General features: G+C 38.8%; 1 protein-coding gene and 1 long non-coding RNA gene across 8 annotated transcripts in view; one reads left to right on the plus strand and one right to left on the minus strand.

The window, feature by feature from the left end:
* Positions 1 to 23,383, plus strand: part of ak2 (adenylate kinase 2) — a 126,835-nt gene that overhangs the window by 9,211 nt on the left and 94,241 nt on the right. For 5 of the 7 annotated variants that reach the window (XM_068006624.1, XM_068006626.1, XM_068006625.1 and 2 more), the window contains exons 4-6: positions 175 to 269; positions 1,973 to 2,045; positions 6,565 to 6,760. In XM_068006624.1, the coding sequence (XP_067862725.1) occupies positions 175 to 269; positions 1,973 to 2,045; positions 6,565 to 6,760 (364 nt within the window). Of the gene's footprint in view, positions 1 to 174; positions 270 to 1,972; positions 2,046 to 6,564; positions 6,761 to 9,945; positions 10,811 to 14,542; positions 14,985 to 23,383 lie in introns of those variants that run through there. The other 2 variants (XM_068006628.1, XM_068006629.1) reach the window with 2 other exon arrangements.
* Positions 13,466 to 20,667, minus strand: LOC137342613 (uncharacterized). Its single transcript, XR_010967303.1, has 3 exons — positions 20,191 to 20,667; positions 18,090 to 18,167; positions 13,466 to 14,141 (listed from the first exon to the last, which is right to left on the minus strand). It is a non-coding gene; the product is annotated as an uncharacterized lncRNA (long non-coding RNA).

Here is a 23,383-nt window from a genome sequence, read left to right on the forward strand (position 1 = left end):
GTGGATAGGGCATTGATTAAAAGGCTTTAAGCAGTGTTTTTAAATTGTGTTCCAAAACGGGGTTTTCAAAAGCTGGAAATTCTTTTTTAAGCTTAAGGAATATTTGAGGCGTATAGATGACAGACATATAACTTATCCCTTGCCTTGTCTGAGTCAGTTGTGCTCTTGTTACAGTTTGATAAACAAATGGAAAAGCGATCTGAGAAGCTGGACTCTGTGGTAGAGTTTAAGATTGATGATTCCTTGCTGATAAGTAGGATCTGTGGCAGGTAACATTTTTTTCTTGTTTATTAATAGGCTTGTTACACAATCCATTTTGCGAGGTCTGCTAAGATTTGAACCTTGATGGCCAAGTCTTCATAAATGCTTAACTAATTGGCCAAGAAGTGTTTTGCCTGGAGCAGATTTTTTTTTCAAATAGACTACTGGCAAATTACCTTTTTGGAATGCTTTCTACGACCACAGACAATTTAATTATTAATTCAATGTTAACACAACATTGAAAATGTGTTTCACATCAAAGTTAAAGAATTACAATTCCAGTATACAAACTGGAGGGGGTTACTATAACTAGGGAATATTTTATGCGAAGAACATGATTTGTACAATTGAGTCAATGGAATATGGTGTATTACAATATTTATTTTGTTCAGCTTTTGTTTTATTTAGACCTGAGCATGATTCTATTCCTACCCTAATTTTCTCCCCTTCTCTCTTGAAGGTGTGACTTCATGTTGGGGCATGGTTCAATGTGCTCTGGGGCATGGATCCAAGTGCACTATCAGCTCTCTTACTTCATTAAGTTGCTATTCAAGTGGCTGGACAGTGAGTGTGAGCAGGCTGTTTCGCCATGGAGAGAATCCTCAGTGACAAGCCCACCTGTGTTTGCACGTGCATTTTCAATAGGATAGCAATGAAGATCAGGGAATTATGCCTGTGTTTATTTTTTAAATTTTACCCAGTTTTTAAACTGTTGCAAGAAGCCAATGTAGTGTCACCATTGGGGCAATCAGCATAAGAGTCAAACCCATGGCCTTCTAGTCTCCATTAGTTCTGTACCACACCACAAGTAATTTTATTGGGGAGTTGAGTGTACTGCTTATTGCTTAGCTTTTTTTTGGGCAGGAGATGGCTATTAAATATTCAAGCAGTGTTGGATTATCTGCAAAATGAATGTATAAAGAATTCTCTTTTTGTAATTTAGGTGAGTGGATGCTACATTATTACACCTACTGTTAGTTAGATTGAATCTTCAAAATGGTGGTATTTTTGTTTATGTTCACAATTTTTTATAGTAACTGATCGCATTGAACAGAAACATTGAAATTCATTGTGTTCAATCTTTTGTAGAATGGGATATCAATGACCAGTTGGGTGTGAAAGTGCTGAATAATGCACATACCATGTGGCTTACTGGCACCTTGATTAATTGCCTATTTAAAGAGGTATTTTTGCCATATGGAATCTTTTCAAATAATCATACTTGCAACAAGCATCATATTTGTTTGTGTTAGAGATAGAAAGTGATCTTTTTGGCTCGGTAACATACTAAGCAGCATATTTATCCACTAAATTTTTGGGGTTGTATTAGGTTCTTAAAGGGGCTGTGCTTTACTGTATCTAACAATTCATTTAAGAACATCTCATGAGTATGCTGCAGTCTCCAGTAATGTATAGTGCAGTCTCCAGTATGTTTTACTGGAACAAGAGGCTTTGACCTGACAAAAGTACTTTTACCTTGCATCTTATTTAGTTTAAGATCCTTATTTCATTGTAGAGCTTCATGTTATCAGCACTATAGGTTTACTTAATGTTTCCGGGCAGTTAACTGTGGGTGTAATGGTGACTTTGGAGTGAAGCATTTGCTATCCAGTGAAAAGGATAAATTTTTGTGGAAGTAACACACCAAATGCTGATTCTGTTGACTTTTATGAGGGAAGTGCTGTTGTAACCATATACCCTTTCTTTACAGACTGATTCACCCGGCCAGTGGGCGCAGCTACCATGACTTGTATAACCCACCCAAAGAGCCAATGAAAGATGATGTATGTATCAGGAATTATCATGAGTAGTGATTGTGCATAGTCCTTAGTATTAGACACTATAAATTATACAGTAAGAATAATTCCAAACACATTATTTGAATATTCCCAAAAACTCAGACTTGGCATTTGCATCCCACTGGTGCAAAACAAAATACAGCACTCCTTCCAAAAGACTAGTTTTGATAGTCTACAGAGTAAGCCGGTCGTAAAAACAAATACATTAAAGGAAAGGAAAATAAATCTTCCTTAAGCATTAATGGGTGTAGTTCTTTAAGCTGGCTTGTGACTCACTTGCATTTAACAAAATAATTTCTGCTCGCATCAGAACTGGTTTAAAATCCTCCACAAGCAACACCACATCCACAATATATGCCTATGGTTACATCCTCTTCCTCTGAGGGATTAGAGATGGTTGCCTATTCCTCTCTTTCATTTCCCTGGCAATGGACATGAGTAAATCTAGGTATCACAGACCAGTAACCTGAGTGCAAAATATTACATATGCAAACGTAGATAACCAACCCCTTCACTCCCAGACATCTTCCAAAACCGGAGATTTTTGAGTGGTGGTCAATACAATTTTAACTGTTCCCATATAGAGGGCACGTTGCTCACACAAGATGTACCCATGTGTACACAGGAATCCACTTTCAATGTGGTGGGAGACAGGTCTTTGATACTTGGGAAGGATAGCAAGACTTAAATCACCGCCTGACCCAAAAAAAACCAATCTAGATAGATGGTCTAGCACGCTCATATGAGCAAGGACAAATTCAGAGATGAATTTACTTCCTTGACATTACTCTGACTCCTAGTGGCTGGGAAGTGACCTTAAGTATGCTTCAAATTCTATAACTCCTAAGATTAATTTCCCAAATTTACGACATTATTAATGAGTGGCCACCTCTGTGAAAACCAGAAACCTAGCTGTGATTGAGTTCTGTCACATTTCTAATCATGACGTCTCTATATTTTAGATGTGACTGGACGCTTGAAATTTGTTCAACTATATGTTTAGTTGCTCTGGGTTGGGAATAGGAGCCACATTCCTTTATATGTGGCTGGAAATTGATGATGTGGAGGAACCACTCAGATGCTGTGTTTTTCGTATTACAGGTTTTGATTGCATGCTTGTTAAGAATAGATATCTTAATTAAATAACCACTTGACGTAAGCTGCCTGCTTTGTTCCGTGAAAAACTACTGGGTCAAAAGGAATGTTGCAGTTGGGTGAAAAGTACCTAGCATCTGCTTTGACTCTACTGACACACCAGAGGAGGGCAACACCATGTCAGCAGGCCACCTCTGCATTAGATCCAATTTTTTGATTGACTATTTTATGTAAATTGTAAAATGTTCCTTTGATGTCCATTATTTCTGGGTGAGGGGGTTGTTTAACAGCTCCATACCCACGAGAGAGATTTTTGTAGTCAACAGCAGCTCTTCAGTTCTTCTCGTAACACTGAACTCCAGCCCGCGAAGAGTTGAACTCATGGAGGGTTCTTTGTGGTTAAACAATCCTTGTATTTATGTTACTCACGATGGTCTAGGTTCAGCATTGAGAGTTGGCAAAGTATTGTATCTTTTTTGATATTGTTGTACCTGGGGTGATGTAAGTTAAAAGTCTGTAAGCAGGTGAAATCTGCTGCATTGACATTTGGCTACTACACCTGATTTGTAGTTCATAGCCTACATCTCGTGGCTTGAGTCTCATGGAATGTTTATTCTTCTGTTAAGGCTTTAAGAACAGAAGAGGGCTCATAACATCTCCAGTAGCTAATTATTGTAACGTGAGTTTCTTTTCAACCCTGGGCAACGCTGCAATAGCAGATATAGTCATACGTCAGTATTTAGGGAGCAAGGGTTTGCTTGTGGGAGTAGCTTCTGCCACTGATTATGGGAAATATCTGGTGAAGCCCTAAAATTGTGACAAGCACCATCCAAACAGTCCAGAGTTGGGTGCAGAAACTGAAGCCTATCTGCATTCTGCCACATGGAGACGGCCAGAAAAGATGATGGGGTTTCTAGGAATGCTCTAACAACAGCTTGGAGAAAGATCTGTTAATTAGTGAAAATATTTGTGGATTTAATGGCCCCATTCCCAATTTGATTGCAGTGAAGAAGTCCTAAGAAAGTGTGGATTCAGAACTTGGCCCAAAAGATTAGAAAAGATAGGGTCAATTATGACTTTCCAACAATTAATTGACATTCATGTCACTATATCTTGATGTTTTGGACAATCTTTAGAGGCCACAAAGACCATGACCACTACTCAATCTTTGCAGAACCAAACCCATACCTTCTCACTAGAAGATGAAAAAGTGGAGGGTGAGGAGAGAAACCACAAGACCACACAGGTTGGCACAATTAGTACTATCTTGGAAAGCCCTCTTCCCAACAAATATGGTTATATGCAATTAGAATGGATTTTACATGGTTCTCCTGAAATTGGAGGTTACCTTGCCCATTTCTGTAGGCTGATAGGATGTTACCCTACCTCCACGAAAGGTGGATGACAACAATATAAGAAGGGCCAGAGTTAAGGGATAGTGACTCCTTTCCACCACTTCTAGCCCACTGTCAACAAATGTCTGCTTGCATCCTAGTGTGCATTGCTATTCACAAGTGTGTGCACAGCTGTGCCAACAAACTCAATGCAGGCGGATGTAGGTACCACGAGAACAAAATGTACAGTAGCTCAACTAAGTAAGCTTGTATAAATTTGTGAAAAACAAAAACAATTGCAAGAAATTTTTGTGATTTCCCCTCCCTGCAATCATATGAAAAGATGGACAGAAAAAGACCAGCTGGTCTGTCGAGCCTGCCCCATTCAGCCATATTTCAGATAAGCAACATGACCCCCAATACTCCTCACCTGCCACGTCATCTTCTGCGGGAAGCAAAAAAACAGATTTTTAAAAAAACCTAGAGAGAAAATGAATTCTGTGAAATTTCTCTCCAACCCCTGAAGGCAATCAGAAACAGGCTCCAGGAGATAACAATGACCATGAGGTTGCCCAACATCCCAACCGATACCAGCCTACTTCAGGAACTTGACCTGCTCCCTTTTGAATGTTTGCAAAGAATCTGCATCCACTGCCCGAGCTGGCAACGTATTCCAAAAGTCAATAATCCTCTGGGAAAAGAAAAACCTCCTGACATCTAACCTAACTCTATGCTTAAGCAACTTGTATGCTATTCCCTCATTCTCACTAATTAATTTTTTTAATTCAAATAATCTGTTCACATGTACACAGTCTAGTCCTATCAATGGCTTCATCAATGACCTTCCCTCCATCATAAGGTCAGAAATGGGGACGTTCGCTGATGATTGCACAGTGTTCAGTTCCACTCGCAACCCCTCAGATAATATCCAGGGTTGGGCTGATAAGTGGCAAGTAACATTCGCCCCAGACAAGTGCCAGGCAATGACCATCTCCAACAAGAGAGAGTCTAACCACCTCCCCTTGACATTCAATGGCATTACCATTATCGAATCCCCCACCATCAACATCCTGGGGGTCACCATTGACCAGAAACTTAACTGGACCAGCCACATAAATACTGTGGCTACAAGTGCAGGTCAGAGGCTGGGTATTCTGTGGCGAGTGACTCACCTCCTGACCCCCCAAAGCCTTTCCACCATCTACAAGGCACAAGTCAGGAGTGTGATGGAACACTCTCCACTTGCCTGGATGAGTGCAGCTCCAACAACACTCAAGAAGCTCGACACCATCCAGGACAAAGCAGCCCGCTTGATTGGCACCCCATCCACCACCCTAAACATTCACTCCCTTCACCACCGGTGCACTGTGGCTGCAGTGTGTACCATCCACAGGATGCACTGCAGCAACTCGCAAAGGTTTCTTCGACAGCACCCCCCAAACCCACAACCTCTAGGACAAGGGCAGCAGGCACATGGGAACACCACCACCTGCACGTTCCCCTCCAAGTCACACACCATCCCGACTTGGAAATATATCGCCGTTCCTTCATCGTCGCTGGGTCAAAATCCTGGAACTCCCTAACAGCACTGTGGGAGAACCTTCACCACACAAACTGCAGCGGTTCAAGAAGGCGGCTCACCACCACCTTCTCAAGGGCAATTAGGGATGGGCACACATCCCATGAATGAATTTTAAAAAAATGATCATCTTAAATACACAAATCAAGTCTTCCTGAAGTCTACGCTTTCCTGGAGTAAAAAGACCCAGCTTGCTGACCCTATTTGATAGCTAAGGGTTTTTAGGCTCTATTAATCTCATGGCCATCCTCTGAACCTTTTCTAGGGCCTCTGTCTCCCAATTTCTTCAAGTTTGTAGACATGATTTTTTTTTTAAATGAATATTCGATTGTGAGGGACAGTTGATATTTTATCTTTCCACACTCCCCCAAACTTAGTCCAAATTGTACATTAGAGGTTCTATATTAGAAATGTTATCTTACGACAAGTTTTTTTAAGACTGGTTTATGTGTATGGTATAGTTAACTAGATTATGTATTTTTGTTTCTGTACGAAGGTAACTGGTGAACCTTTGATACGACGCTCAGATGACAATGAACAAACATTAAAATCTCGTCTTGGTGCTTACCATACCCAAACCAAACCTCTGATTTCTTATTACCGAAAGAAAGGGATCCATACAGCTATTGATGCCACACAGCCTCCTGAAGTTGTTTTTTCTACCATTCTAGCTACCTTCAGTGGAGCTACATGTAAGGACCTGGTTATGTTTGTTTGATTTATTACTAATGCTGTCAGTTTTAATGTGCTGCATTTTTGACAGGTAGATTGTAATCAAGAATATTAAATTTTATTATGGGCAATGACAATATGACATTTGCTTAGGGATAATTTGGAGGGCTGAGAAAACTAATTCCCTTGACTTAGCTTTATTTTTTGCAAGCTTTTCAAAAAGGTAAAAATTGTAACTTGGTTTGTTTTGTTAAAGACGTGCTACAGATGACAAATTTGTTACTCCACCAAGTCTGGTTGTTGCAAATGATCATTTTGGCTTGTTGCTGCTATTTTAAAATATTCCCAAGCTTTTCTTCTGAGGTTGAGATAACTTCATTTGACATTTCAATTCAGAACCAGTTTATCGCATCCAATTCAAACTGAGTAATCTGTAATTTCCAATTGGTACATTAAATTGTGTAAAAGGGTAATAATCCTTAATGCATATTAAGTTAGAAACTTGTTAAACTGATAGCAAAACCAACCTCAAAATTCTGCCATCTATCTATCAAACTGTTACCTCTCTGGTCAAATGCATTTACCAGCATTGCCTTTGGCCTATGTCGTGTCGCCTCAACTTAATTGTTCACATTGAGCACACATGGCCAAAAAGACTAACACTTTTTCAAGTAAATGGTGTACTGGGGACTTTTTTTTTTAACAAGGGTTCATCCATTTGGTGTGTGCATATCACAAATTGCTTGAGCTTTGTCCTTGTAGGTTATGGCATCCTCTGAATGTATCGATCAAGTTGCAAACGGGTAACCCTTCTGTTTTCTTACCCTAAATATTATCTATGAAATGAGTCAATCCAAAGGGAAAATGCTTTGGCAATAATGCTTTGGCAAGTAAAATAGTAATTAAATGGAATCATGAATATTTTGTGGAAAATTCAGCTCAGTAAATCTTGAACGTTGTGTAAAGCCATCTTCTAATCCTATTGTCCTGACAAAATTATGGTATTTATTTCTCTCTGTCCTCCTCCCACCTTTTCAATTTTTTGTTTGAAGTACTTCAAAGGGAATGAATTTCCCAATAATATAGTACCATTGTAGGTACTGCACAGGAGGAGCCCATTCGGCCCTTCGTGCCTGTGCCGGCTCTTCGACAGAACTATCCAATTAGTTCCATTCCCCATCTCTTTCCCCATAACTCTTAAGTTTTTTCCCTTCAAGTATTTATCTAATTCCCTTTTGAAAGTTGCTATTGGATCTGCTTCCACTACCTTTTCAGGCAGTGCATTCCAGATCATTACGACTTGCTGCGTTAATAAAAATGTTTCCTCAGGTCGCCTCTGGCTCTTTTGCCGGTCACCTTAAATCTGTGTCCTCTGGTTACCGACCCTTCTGCTACTGGAATCATTTTCACCTTATTTACTCTATCAAAACCGTTCATGATTTTGAACACCTCCGTCAAATCTTCACTTAACCTTCTCTGTTCCAAGGAAAACAACCCCAGCTTCTCCAGTCTCTCCACATAACTGAAGTCCCTCATCCCTGGTATCATTCTAGTAAATCCCTTTTATTACTAATTTTTCTCACTGTTTGATTACTGGCATTGTTCTTTGGCTGTTTACAGTCTTAATCAAATCTCACTAACTTCAAATAATGCTCCTATATGATTGAAAAATCTGTCATGCTGTAAACTAATTTTCTTTCTCTCTGTTAAGGGTTTTTATTTTGCATATTTATGCCTATTCCTCAGCACATTCCTTTTTCTTATGCCCTTAAACATTTTGCTTCTGAGAATTATGGATAACTGGTGGCCCACAAAGTGTGCATAATGCTCTGATCAGAATAATAAACCTTTTATAGTAACTGAATGGATGGAATGGTGAGTATGAATTACTGCTGTGGGATTTGGTTTCTTTTTTAAGAGTCCTAATAAAGTAACTATACAACATTACAAATTCAGATGTAACCTAGGTGGCACAAAAAATAGATCATGCAGTTGCACAAAGGTCCAGAAAGAATAAGCCTTTGTTCTTAGACAACATTGCCCAGTGGTATGAATTATATAAATATAAAATTTACTGTTTAAAATGAAAATTGAGATGATTTAGATTAAAGCAGGAGAAGTAGGATTTTCACTCTTTTCCTGACCTTTGAGGGTCAATGAATGAGTGTCCTGTAGTTAAAGCTACTGTTCTGCAATTCATTATGGAGCATTCTGTAAATATGTAGTTGCATCTGAGTTTGTACTGAGCAGACTATGGATCTTGTCTAGCCCATCATGTGCTATTGACGATGGACCTAAGTGACCTTTGATCTTTTTGGTAGCTCCTTCAAAGTCTAGTAAATGTTTGCATGCTTGTTTTAGTTTTATACTTGACCAAGAAATTTTTAAGAGGTAAATGTTATTGCATGCCATTTCAGTTTTGCTTTGCATGAGGTGCCCATTTGCTGAAAGAATGCATTCAGTAAATCTATAATTTTAACTGTTAACCAAATCTCCTATTGGAACATGACTTGTTTACATTTTTATTGTAAACCAAATCCTGAACTGTACATTATTCTCAAATTGTACAGTTCTCTACTCTGCTGCACGTGCCCCTCAACCCTACAAAGTTGGGAATAAGCTGGCCATAATATAGGTCATTGCTGTTTGTAACAAAACTCATTGGTAACTCCAATTCTCTTAAATTTGTTTAATGCTGGACAGAAAGATATTTTTAAAAACATAACTTTTTATGTCTGAGAGCCTGTAACTTTTTGAAAAAGCTACATGGAGAGGCAGGTTGCCAAATCATCTCTGAAGCTCGGACCTTCCATGTATCACAGCAATGGCACCCTAACTTTGCATCCAAAACAATGATTTTACACATTTTATGATGTTTAGTGGCATCAAATCCAGTAAGACCTTGAACCAGAATATTGGGATTGTGATCTTCCTTCTAAATAAAATACAATTTATCAGTGTCAATCAAATTTCAATTCAATTTTATGTGGGTCCACTGAGAGTCTGCCCTTGTGGCTCAGTAAAAAAAATTTTTCACAATTTATATCAAGATTCCCATAATCCCCACAAATGTACCAAATTTAAGGCGGTAAGTATTTCTTTCTGGTTCAGGTTTGCTGTTAGTAGCATAGCAATCAGATACTTTATTTATGATTACTATAGTCTAATAGAATCCGTGAAATAACTTGTATTGGATTCCCTTTAGCTGAGAAGTGGAGGCTTGGTCTGTTGTGAACGAGGTGACCTCTCAGTCCTCATCCTTACTGGAACTTCCTGGATCATCTCCCTCCCAAACTGTCTTCAAGGACTGCATGATTGTTAACAATGTTGAATTTGTTTACACACATTATTTTCTTATAAAGAAATTAGAATAGTAAAAACAAAAAATACTGGGCATCTGAAGAAACACATTAGGTCAGTCAGCACAACTGGAGGGAACAGACAGTCGACATTTTGGACTTCGGGACAAATTCAAAATGTCAACCGTCTGTCTTCTCCATAGATGCTGACTTACCTGCTATGTGTTTCTAGCCTTTCCTATTTTTGTTTCTTTAAAAGAACACTTCTGAAATACCTTGCTTCCCCCACTTTTGTTTTACAGTGACTTGGAGTGGTTAAATATTTGTAAGAACTAATTTTGCTGGCATGTTATGCAAAATCTGATTTTTTTGTAAAAGGAGTGCCAATGGCATTAGTTGCTTTTATTGCCCTGTTGTGAGAGTGTGGGGTCCTCCAGACACCACCAGCCCTGAATAGTTTGCTCATCTTCACAGTACCTTGTTACTTTACTGTACAACTGGGAATCTAGTGTTCAGCTAAGATTTTCTTTAAGTTGCATCTGATTCTGGTAGGTCTAAAGGAGGAATATCACTTTTGGCATAAATGCAACCTTAACTGTATTTGGAGAATCTGTTCCTAAAACCTAAAGTACTACTCTTCCCATTAATGTATCCCGTTCCAAAGCTAAGAATATTATATTTTCCTGTAAGTTGAAGAGAAGATTTTTTTGAGAATTTTGCTTTGCTTTGTAAAAGAGTCAAAATAAAAGTAAACCAATGAAGCTCATCATGGAGTATTCAGATTTATTTAAATGTCTCTCGATAAAAGATAACTTTAGAAACTTGAGCAAGCTTTGAAACAGTGCGATTGACTTCATCCTTTCATGTAGCAATAGTATAACTGTATTTTTAATTAACTTATAAATTGAGCAATGATCTTAATCTGGGGGTAATTCTGTTTGTGTCCTCACCTGATATATTTCTACCATTAGTACTATCGTTATTTTAGGACATTCAGAAGCGTAATCATAGACCGCTAAAAATTTGCAAACATTTAAGTGTCCGCTTTCTTCCACCCGCTCTCCTTTTTACCCTGGACTTGAACCGTTTGCCAAAACTAGGATATAAAATTTAGGAATATTGGAATGGGAAAAGGTCATTTAGTCTATCCAGCTAATTCTAACTTTCTGTACTTTCCCCTTATCCTATTTCATGCTGTTGGTCCAGCCCAGTCGTCTTTCTGATTTTGTAGTGGTTTGTGTGTGTACCCTTATATGTACCACTCTGCAAGTATACTTCCTATTCTGCGCATCTCTTTCTCTTACAATATCTGGTTAGTTAAAAATTGTTTTACTTTCAGAATCAATGAAGTAGGAAGTTGATAGGTTACGATCTTAGACAGCTTTGATCACATGTATAAAGTTGGTTTTTTTTGTTAGCCTTCGCTGCAGGAAAATTTAGATTCAGAATAATTAGATATCTAAACAGGCCAAACTAATGGTACTGAAAGATGGAAAATGGGTGGCATGTCAGGAGCTGTAACCTTGCTGTGTTGGTTAGATGTGTTATATGATCTCTTGTGGCGTTGTCACAGTACTTTTTGCCCGAGTCCGAGAAATTGCTGTGGGCACTGTTATGATGCTGGCAGGCTTTAGTAAGGGCATGTTGCGGAGAAGCACTTCATATGATTTCTTTATTAATGAGAGAGTCACACAAAATGTGCATTTAAAAAAAAATGTCTGCTGTCCATCTTTTTCTTTCCATTTTCGCAAGGGAATTGATCTGCAAGAAATATCCCTATCTCTTGCTATTGGTCATTTTGAATTGGGTGGTTACAAGGGGATTTCCCTTTATTCTTTTCATTGGTACTGGTTCTCACTTTTTAAAATTATGTGAGTATCAGGGTAATGACTTTTTTTTTGTGTATTAAAGAAACAAGCCATTTCATAGAATCATAGAATGGTTACAGCATGGAAAGAGGCCATTTGGCCTGTCGAGTCCATGTCGGCTCTCTGCAAGAGCAATCCTGCTAGTCCCATCCTCCCGTCCTTTCCCCGTAGCCCTGCAAATTTTTTCCCTTAGCCAATTTTGTATCCATGTTTATTCCAGGGGCTTCAACTTTGATGACAAGCCTATTATGCGGCACTTTATCAAATGCCTTTTGGAAGTCCACGTACACCATGTCAACCGCATTGCCCACATCAACCCCCTCTGTTAGCTCATCAAAAAACTCAATCAAGTTAGTTAAACATGATGTGCCTTTAACAAATCCGTGCTGGTTTTCCTTAATTAATCCACACATATCCAAGTGACTATTAACTTTGTCCCAGATTACTGTTTCTAAAAGTTTCCCCACCACTGAGGTTAAACTGACTGGCCTGTAATTGCTGGGTTATCCTTACACCATTTGTCAGATTTCTATCCCGTTTGTATATCCTCAGATTTCTGTTGTTCATGGATGAGAGGTTACAATTATTTTGATCTTGGATTTCATTTCATTCAACAGATATATTCTGAGTTTTGAATTGTCTTCCTTCATTGGAGTGCTCAGACTTTTTGATTTTTAACTCAGTCCCTTGCCCTGTGGTTTGGCTCCTTTGTGATATACCTTGAACCATGTTTTTTCTCTTTACACTTAGCCAATTGTCAGACATGTTCTCTCTTAGTTTGTTTTCAGTCGCCTATCCCAGTGCACTGCTTCGGAGCTGTTGACTTTTAAACCCCCCCCCCATTTAATTGGCCCAGGAAAGCACTAAAAGCGAGCAAGTGTGTTAAACTTGGCCTGCTTCAAAACACAGGAGAGCAATTAAAGTGTTATTTTTCTACCCATTTTAGTTTATCTCCCTTTTTCCTTGCTTGTGTACTTCAAAAAAAAATTGCAAGTCCATTTGTTAACTTGTTAAATTTCCTTCCCATTTAGTCATCCTGAGGATTTCTTTTTAGAGAGACCAGGTTTTCAAATTTTCCAGCAGACACTGATAAATGTTTCTGTAGATACAAAAAAAAATTCCTGTTTGTGGCTCCGAAAACAAGTTTTCTACAGAAAATTGTGAAATTGAGGACTTTATTTGGTGTGTTTTTCCTCAAGTTAGAAACCATTTTGCCATATATATCTAATAATGCCAGGTACGGGGGGTGGGGGAGAGGGGCGAGGGGAGAGAATGGATTGGAGAACATGCTGTTGATCTATTTCTGGCCTGGTGCAATTTGAAGAGAGCAATTAGAAAGAAAAGAAAGACGTGCGTTTATATAACTCCTTTCAGAACCTCAGGATATCCCAAAGCGCTTTGCAGCTCATGAAGTACTTTTCAAGTGTAGTCACTGTTGTAATGTAGGATTGACTTTAATGGGATCCCCACCTTTTTTTAAATAAATCATTCCCTTTGGTCTTTAAGTTAAAAGGTAACAAAATAACTGGGAAAAGTGGTAACAAGAATAGGGAGTAAAATGTGACTTTTATTTAAAACATCACTCAGCTTTGCAATAGTTTGAACATGAGTTAGTTTTGTACAGGAGCAATATAAATAGGTGCACCAAGCGAATGGGAAACAGGGGAGAGACTTACAGAAACGGTGAAAGATAAATGGATACACAGACGAAAGAGTACCAGTTTTTTAATATAATATTTGAAGACAGACTAAAAGCTAGGTGAGCAGAGACAGTTACAGAAAAGAAAAAGTTTTTTAAAAATCAGCTAGTATGATTATATCTGGTGTGTCAGCGTTAGAAGGAGGGTCCCCCCTACAACAATTGCAGTTGATTAAATGCTGTGTCTCGGCATTGCGCCTCCTCCCGCGTATCGCTCTTTTATTTTCCAAAAGTGGTCACTTGCTGTGGCTTCGTTGGTCAGTAATGTCAGTATGCCTGGGGTTTCAAAAGATAACTATGGGGAAGCACTTTATTTAAAGGTACCTGTATAATGTCATTTAGACTTTATGCATTTGTGCTTATTCTGTAAATTAATTTTCTAAAGAAATTCCCTAGTGTGGGAGATGTTATGGTGTTGTAGGTGTATGGTGTTGTAGGTGTATGGTGTTAAATGTCTTGAAGACGAACAGTTCCAATTTTCACTGACATTTTCTGAAAGTACATCCTTCTAGATTGGAGAGGCGGCTTTATATTTCTGTGGGGAACGAAGTAGATGCTTAGAAATGGTTACGTTGTGGTTTGACCAAAATAAATGGGCTAGAGCTGGCATTAAAATAAAGCCAATGGAAAATCTAGGCCATAAGTAAAAGTAATTACATTTTGCACTCTGATAAAGGGAAACTTGATTCCTTTCTCAGTACAAACAAGCATGGTGACTTATGTATTGACTTACAATATTAATGTTTTGTCAATATTCCCATATGTTGGTATACAACATATCTGATTATGGGATGTGTCTAATGTGTGGTGAGCCAAGTTATCTGATGTTCCAAGATTCCTGTAGATCTCATCAGTCAAGGACCTAAGATGGTGTCAAAAACTTAAATCCTTTGTTAAACTTACAATTTACTTAACCCTTTTTTTGTCTCATTTCAGCCGTCTGAAAATTATGCTACCAGAGACAGTGTTTTCCAAGCCACAATGTGCCCAGCGATCAAGTTTATATCTGTTTATGTTGGTGGTAAATTACATAAGTGCAATTCAGTTCTTAAATCCTAGCAGTTTGTTAATGATATGATACTGGATGAGATAACAGTTGGTCTATTGAAGTGCTATTCAGCAATCAAGCTTTTAAACTATTCGATTTTATGGATTATATAATGGGAAGAGAGGGACTATTTATGGGTTGCACAAAATCAAATTTATGTGAAAGTCCAGACCTAATTGCCATTTTTTTCCCCTGTTGTCTTTAACAAAGCTGCATAATACACTTTTTGGGGTTGCCTTTTGATGAAGGGTGTGGTTGATACCAGTACCAAACATTGCTAATTTCTTTATTATGGATGATGATGGAACAATAAACAGATTTTTGCATTGACTGTAGTGTTGTTTGAGTTCAGTCCAGCTGGTTGTGAGTAAAGTTTAATGAGGCTTACTACACATGCCATGTTAATGAAGCAGATAATTCACCACCACTTTACGTTGTGGTTTGACCAAAATAAATGGGCTAGAGCTGGCATTAAAATAAAGCCAATGGAAAATCTAGGCCATAAGTAAAAGTAATTACATTTTGCACTCGGATAAAGGGAAACTTGATACGTTTCTCAGTACAAACAAGCATGGTGACTTATGTATTGACTTACAATATTAATGTTTTGTCAATATTCCCATATGTTGGTATACAACATATCTGATTATGGGATGTGTCTAATGTGTGGTGAGCCAAGTTATCTGATGTTCCAAGATTCCTGTAGATCTCATCAGTCAAGGACCTAAGATGGTGTCAAATATATATGTAGCTAACTTGGACGTAATCAATTTCAGATTGGTCATTTCTGAATTATGCAATCATGAAGAAATATTGTACATAGAGGCACTACAACAGGGAACGTAAATAGTTCTAGAGTATGTGCAGAAAAAGGAAATGGAAATTTCAAACCTCTTCAGTGTGGGATCCAGAATGAAATAAATACTAGTGTAACCCAGCATAAGCTTTTCTGTTGAATCTCTTATTGAATTGGTTAATATAATGGCATGTGTATCCACTAAAATAGTAACCATTGGACTTTACTGTTGCAAGTGCTAAAGGAAAAGTTGATGTAAACTAATTTTCAAGCTACCTGGTTAATGATCCACCAGCCTTTGTGAGAAATCAGCTTTAACAATTGTCCTCTACATAACCTCAAGAACAGTGGGAAAAGTGTCTCAAGTTATACTAAAGTGTTCAAACTAAGTAGCTGACTTCAAATGTCCATCTCCTCCTCCACCTCTTCAAATGAATGTTAAGGATGTTTTTGATGTGTTTAATCATTTTGGGGGCAGTTTGATGTTCAGATGCTCCAACAGGTCCCTACAGTATTCTAATCTGTGTCTACCTGTTACAGGAATGTCAGATTACTATCTAATTTAGAAAGTGCATGACTGAAAATTGCAGGATTTTCTTTTCTACAGTGACCTTCCATGATGGTCTATATATGTGCAAACTTAATGGCGAAGTGTGTGCATGTATGTATGTATATATTCTTTTATTTATATACACACACCTCTGTTCAAACTGAGTTCCTACAGATGCTACGTAGAGATTTAGTGGAAGATTAGAGCAAAATCAGTTTCAAGTGTCCATGCTTGCTGCAGATTACTACAAGAAGAAAATATTTTCACATGAATAAATTCAAAATGAATTGTCAAGTTTTAGAAGTTTTGAATTACAGCATGTGGAGAGACAACTATTTAACACTTCACATCCTCAGTATGTCCCAAAGCACTTCAGAGAATGAAGTACTTTTGAAATGTAGTCACTGTTGTAATATGGTGTGTGTGGGAAATGCTGCAGTTGAAACTGGTTATGGTTGTAATAGAGGCTTTAGGTCCAACAGTTTTTACGCTTGTTCGCTACAGCTCATGCATCTTGTAGGGTATATTTTCTTCCTTCCCCTCGAAGGTGCCGTTTCATGTTGCGAGCAGCTGCTGTGTGCTCACTGGTACCTACCCCAATGGGTATTATTAACATTTGAGCCTAGCAAGCTGTTTTATTGTGAAAGACATCATAGCCAAGCTCAATCATGTCCTCATCTCGGCTTGGGGTGTGGGGGGATAATTTTCAACTTGCTGCTGGACCGTAAAATAAGGAGAAAGGAAAATCAAGCAGTTTCTATAATGGCCGCCTGACCCACAACACCGGTTTTACAGTCCAGCGGTAAGTTGAAAATTATCTCCCACATGTCTAGATATGTGTAATTTCAGCGTGAATTCAAACTTTTTCATTGGTTTAGAAAAACTGGTGTTTTCTTCTTTCCCATTACATATGTAGGGGTAGAGTTTCCACTTTGGCCGCAAAATGCGCTGGTTAGGATACAGTTCAAATTTCTGCTAAAATTAATTTGCAGAATCACAAACGTAAAATCATCCATGAACCAATGCAATCGGTCGGTGTAACAGAACATAAATTTTTTTTCTTTCCAATAAAAAGTATTCCTTGATGTATTGAAGAGTGGTAACCTGGTGCAGTTTTATTAATACAGTTGAACATGGGTTTATCACAAAATGAGCATTTTTAATAAGGGTGTCCAGTCCTCCACCTGTGAATAACCTGTTTTAAAATCAATGAAAATTACTTTTTAAAAAAAACTATACTAAACCATTCAATAGTTTCATTGGCGTACACTGGTCGGTTTCTTGGTAAATTAAATATTTGATTTGAAAAAACTTTTAAAATGTGCCGAATAATGCCTATGCGCCTAAGAAAATGAATGCAATTTGAAGAAACTCCCTGAACTAGCGCAGTCGGCGGAATCTTGCAATTTTGACCTGGGCATGTGGCCAGTTTTGTGGGTGGAGCCTGATCCGGGCTAATTGAATCCGGGATAAAAGATCGCGGAAAACACGAACATAAGTGGTTTTGGGCATTTAAAATTCCCTGATGTTTTGCGCTGGTTCGGCTGATTTCGCCCGGATTGCGCTGATATCACTAGTGGAAACTCGACCCTGTACTTTCTATTTATTGAACAAAATTGCAAATACATTTTTTCGATCGTACTTTTGGGATTTAAAGTTGCAGTATATTTATAAAATGTTATAATTGCACTAACACTGATGTTGTTTCTTGAAGGGCAACTGAAGGGAATTTTTTTCATAAATTTTAACCGAAGGATTAATCTTTACATTTTTAGCTCACCGATCAATCGTATGATGTGAAATACTTGTCCCATACAATGAACATTGTAAGGGGGAAAGAACTGGCCTTTTATTTTCATGGTAGATATAAGCGGCTAGATGTGGGTAATTTTTAAATAATTTGTGTTTGATCTGCAAAGACTGCAAGTACCGTTTGAAGAGGGGAGAAGGCCTGGAAATAGAGCTTTGATCAGATAATGGGAAATTAAAGTGGAAGAAGGGGAGTGTGGCATCTAACAGTCAATTCCTGACTTTTTCAGTTGGAGGCTGATGAGTGAAAACCTGGATTATGCTGTGATTGTAGGATTACCTCTCTGGGTGTGCCATTCTTCTTGGAAAGTGAGGACAGAGATGCTGCTGTTTGAGAAACTGAGGGCATTGTGAACATCTAGGATGTCAAAAAAAGACAAAGTATTAGCAAAGCTCTATAAATCTCAAACAATGATAAGATTGTATGGGTAAATATATATTTTCTGTGACCTGTTCACCTTCATGATGGAGCCTAAGGTCTCAGATCTTTAACAATTCTTGTAGTTAATGGGGAATACCAATGGTGACACAGATACTGACTGGACCACAGCCCTCGTTTATGGAGATTTGCACAGTCAACGTAACTGCATTTCATTGGAAATTGAAGGTAATGTTAATTGCTTTTCTGGCATACAGCATTAGGTGGTAGTGACTGTAGACATCCAGGCAGACTTGATCTATTGTGATAGTGCTGCTTGGTTAGATGATGAGATTGAGCAAGCAACACAAAATAAAAGGCATCAAGGTTCCAGCAAATGGAGACCAATAAGAAAAATTGAACGAGAGTAAATCAAAATAAGTATATCTTCTATTGCCTATGCATTTTGTTTCTTTTGGTTTCTTGATTTTTCTCTAGTTGTATATTTCCATCAGTTAAATTATTTATATATTCGTCATGTTATGTTCTCGCTCCCATGATGTGTAGGAATATTAAGACATGCAAGCAACTACATGGGCTTAACAAAACATGTGACTGATGTGATGACTTAGCAGCTTGACCCGCAACTGAAAGCGAAAGAATGGTTAATGTTTTCAGTATGACCCCTGTATCATAATTCAGTATGATGAATGGTCATCTCTTACAGGGGGGAAAAAACATACAGCACTGGACAGCACCATATCTGATCCAGTGCCACAGCATGGGGCAAAATCCACTGATTACTGAAGGTTATTAGGAGAAAGGCATTGGCCCTGTTTCCTCCACAGAGTATATCTAATCTGCTTTATCACAGATTTTCCCGGACTCATTTCAATTTCTAAAGGAGAAGTTTTTTTTCCTCTCTCTACCCCATCTCCTTTCCCAAAAGCGATAAGTACATTTATAGATCAAATTGTACATAGTTTGCAGAAGGAATGGTCTTTTCTCCTTGCATGCTTTCTGATCTTGTTTGATTCTACATCATTCATTCAACGTGGTGCCATTGGAGGGATGAGAAAGTATTTCTTGCTGTTAGATGGTCCTTTTCTCTGATAGTTAAGGGAGACAACTTCACTGTTGAGATCAGATAAGTAATCATTAACCAGGAAAAAGCATCAAACCCTAATTTCGGGGTTGATGGCAAACAGGTTGCTCATGTGAAATGGTGTCTGTTTCAGCAGAGAGGGTGGTTATTGTTTTAGGTTTATTTTTTATTCCCTATGGTTCATAGGTGCCACACTCGCCTCTGAGTCAGATGGTTGTGGGTTCAAGTCCACTACAGGACTTAAGCACATAATCTCCACTGACAGTTTAGGAAGTGCTGTAGTGTCGAAGGTGTGACGTCTTTCTGATGAGACATTAGACCGAAGTCTTGTCTGTCCTCGTAATTCGATGAAAAAATCCCATGGTGCTATTGAAGGAGTGGGGGAATTCTTCTCGTGCCCTGGCCAATATTTATCCTTCAACCAACATTGCTAAAAGTCATTCATCTAATTGCTACTTATGGAACTTTGCTGTGTGCAAATAGCCTGCTGCATTTTCCCTGCATTACAATAGTGACTACACTTCAAAAGTACTTCATTGGCTGTGAAGTGCTTGGAGTTGTCTGCATTAATGGAAGGTGCTCTATAAATGCAAGTTTTTTCTTTTCAGCGCTACTTGAGGGCCTATGGTGTCAGGTGCCTAACAGCCAAGTTGTGACCATCAGTGACTCGTGCCGGAAGATTGAGACCGAGTCAATCATTTGTATCAGATTCAGTAATACAGTTTCTGAGCCAGGCATTTCTATTGTACTCCACGGCGCTGTTAACATTTGACCAGCTAGCCTGGCTTATTAATAAGACGTGGTGGAGTTCACCAATCATGGAGGGGCTGGGATTCCCCTCACTTGGCTTCAGGTAACCCTGCAAGCCAATATTATAACAGATAGCACAGTTTTACTTAGACAAGTATGGAAGCTCACCAGTGCTCCGTGTTTTTAGCATATCAAAAGTCCTCTGCAGACTTCGGTTGTTACAGAACCGCACCTTAGTTCCCTGGATTTGGGTAAGTGGAATGTCTCTGCAGGAGGAAGAGAATATGCACATCAAATGTGACAATGGGAAACACTCACAACATTCAAGAAGCATTTGGATGAGCACTTGAAATGCCATAGCATTCAAGGCTACGGACCAAATGCTGGAATATGGGATTAGAGTAGACAGGGCTGATGGCCGGCGCGGACACGATGGGCCGAAGGGCCTCTATCCGTGCTGTATAACTCTATGACTCTATGACTACACGTGTGGACCTCCCAGTAGCATAGTGATGTGTTCTCCCGTGGGTCAGACAGTTGGCCAAAAATACGAAGTCGGTTTCTCCTTTTCACAGAACATGGTTCAGAAGATTAATCGCTACATTTAACGCAGTGGAATTCCGCACAAACCAGTGGCGTCACGACAGAAAGGAGTTTCCTTTGTGACGTCGCGGGAGTTTGCGCATCCGCAGATTACCAATGGGCAGGATGTATGGAAGCGAGTATCTCGTTCCAGGGTGATGTACAAAGGGAAAGGAAGGAGAGCAGAGGCGGGGTGATACAATCACCAGGACCTGCCACGGCACTCCAGTACCGGTACAGCCAGGGTAAGAGCAAATTATGCATTTTTATGCATCACAAATATTTGGAACCGGTGCAATAAATGAATGCGTGTCGGTAATTGCTACAGCGAGGTGTTGAGAAACGCTGCAGCTTCCCTAGTGCGTTTCCCCGTGATACCCGTTCATTCAAATGCATAGCACCTGAAAATCTCTGATCATCCAAATGCAATGCAGTCCTGGAGGGAAAGGGTTACAAACTACTTAATGCTAAATCTAATGCTCAAATGCAAGGGTTGCTGTTTGAGGCGGATGGGAATCTGAACAGTTGGAAATAATGCAATAAAGAATGGACCTTTTATTAACATCCTTGCGAATTTCAAAAAATGCAAGCTCGCCTTGTCTTTGTAGATTGTATTTTCTTTGTACTTTATCCATGTTTTACCACCTCCGGCCGTTCAATTAGACATTAGCTGGTAAATTGACTATATTTTTGTTGCGGACTAAGGTTAATTTCTGAAATAAATATTATTTATGTTTCATCACACCTGCAGTTCATCTTTGCCGCCTGCCGTGAAAAGAAGAAATTAGGGTTACATGGGACTACACGTTAAGTCAGTAACATTTTTTTGCACAAAGGAAATGTTATGAGGGTCAAGTTATTGGTTGTGACAAACGCATATCATACTGATTCTGCAAGAGCAGCGACATATTAAGACTGTTCTGGTATTTTAATATTTAAATGTGTGGTTAAGTTGATATAAAAGAAAAGCAGTGTCTGAGATTGATCAATGTAGTTGGGCTTGTGCTGTTGTTTCGAGTGACCTATCCCAGATGTCTTTTCACTAGTTTAGGGGACGTTTTCATTTAAACTGCAGCAATATTAATTTTCTTTAAACGTTGATTTGGTGCTGTATAATAGTTAAGGCGTGATTGGACTACAATCCATTTTTGCATCAACCAACTTAATTTCACAAAAGATTACAAAACCACTGTGCATTCCTGCATGCTGTGGAATGTTTGCATTCTCCCACTCCTCATCAGATTGTAGTCAAAGAGTGTACGTTTCAAACTTGTGCTGGGGACCAAATATACAAAAACGGTAACCATTCTCTGGGAGGACGGGAACATCTGAAAAAAAAATCAAACAAGGATTTGGATTTTTATGCAGAGGTAATAATGTGTGGAGAAACTTGAGCCCGTGAGAAAAATTGCTTTTCTAGCTTGTTTTAATGACCTATCCAAATGCCCGTATTTTTCCCGACAGTTTTCTCCACTGCTTTCTGGAAGGTGCGAACTCATACTGAGATGCATGTATGTGTGCTGGCAGCCTTCTGGTTCCTTGCAGAAGTGGTCGTAATGCATGCGTGAGCCTTGACTGTGAGTGTGGGAGGCCTCACAGCCAAGCCCGATTCAGCCCTTGCTCGATGTCCACATGCTCACTTGTCCATCAGAGCTCGTTAGAAGCAGGAGCCCTGTCCGACTTTCCCCTTGCCCCGACCCTTCAATAGCTTATGGGTACTGATGTCAATTGTAGTATCTCTGCCACTGCCTTTGCTGAGATATTTGTAAACAATTTTACAACACCAAGTTATAGTCCAGCAATTTTATTTTAAATTCACAAGCTTTCGGAGGCTACCTCCTTCCTCAGGTGAACGATGTGGAAATTCCACATTTCCACATCGTTCACCTGAGGAAGGAGGTAGCCTCCGAAAGCTTGTGAATTTAAAATAAAATTGCTGGACTATAACTTGGTGTTGTAAAATTGTTTACAATTGTCAACCCCAGTCCATCACCGGCATCTCCACATCTTTGCTGAGATAAGCTAACTCAGCACAGACTGGGGTGGGACTTTTCTAATCTCTGTACCACTTATACCAACATTGCCATCGTGGGAGCTCAAATCTTTGTTTAAAATTAACTTGTAAGAGAATATTCTCCCTACACATTAACTCTGAATAGAACTCCATGTACTAACCTTGAATCACAAAAGCATTAAACTTAGTATCTTAATGGTTTATAAGTTACAAACTAGCCAGCCAGCTGACTGACTTTTCGGCTTGAAGAGCAAATGTATTCATCACATGATATTTTTGTTTTCTTTAAACTGTTCATTTGAAGTTACTGTTTATCAATGAGATTTGCCAAAGTTGTGGTATTTATCCCACTTTTATAATCAGTATTGTGAAGTGGCATTCTTATAAAAATATTCAGTGAAATACAAAGATTTCTGGCTAAATTGTAGCTTGAATTTCAAAATCCCTAACGATCAATTGTTCGAAAGAAATAGTTATTTCTCAATTATGCACTTTGTAACAGGAAAAAGTATGTGATTAAGAAAAATAACAGGAAAGGAGTAATAGGAGAAGTAATGGATACATTGGAGTGATTAACAGGCATCATTTAGTTCAGATCATATCCTAAATCATAAGACTGAAGCTTGAATGATTTATAACTGCCACTTAAAATCCCAGATTAGATTAATGCCCTGAATTCAGAGTAGGGTTTTTTAAACAACATGGGCTGTAATTTGCTGTGGTTGGGCATCTAATTGCAACTGTTGTTAGTTAGACTTGCCCAAG

This window comes from Heptranchias perlo, chromosome 26 (assembly GCF_035084215.1).
Source record: "Heptranchias perlo isolate sHepPer1 chromosome 26, sHepPer1.hap1, whole genome shotgun sequence".
In the NCBI taxonomy this organism is placed as follows: domain Eukaryota; kingdom Metazoa; phylum Chordata; class Chondrichthyes; order Hexanchiformes; family Hexanchidae; genus Heptranchias; species Heptranchias perlo.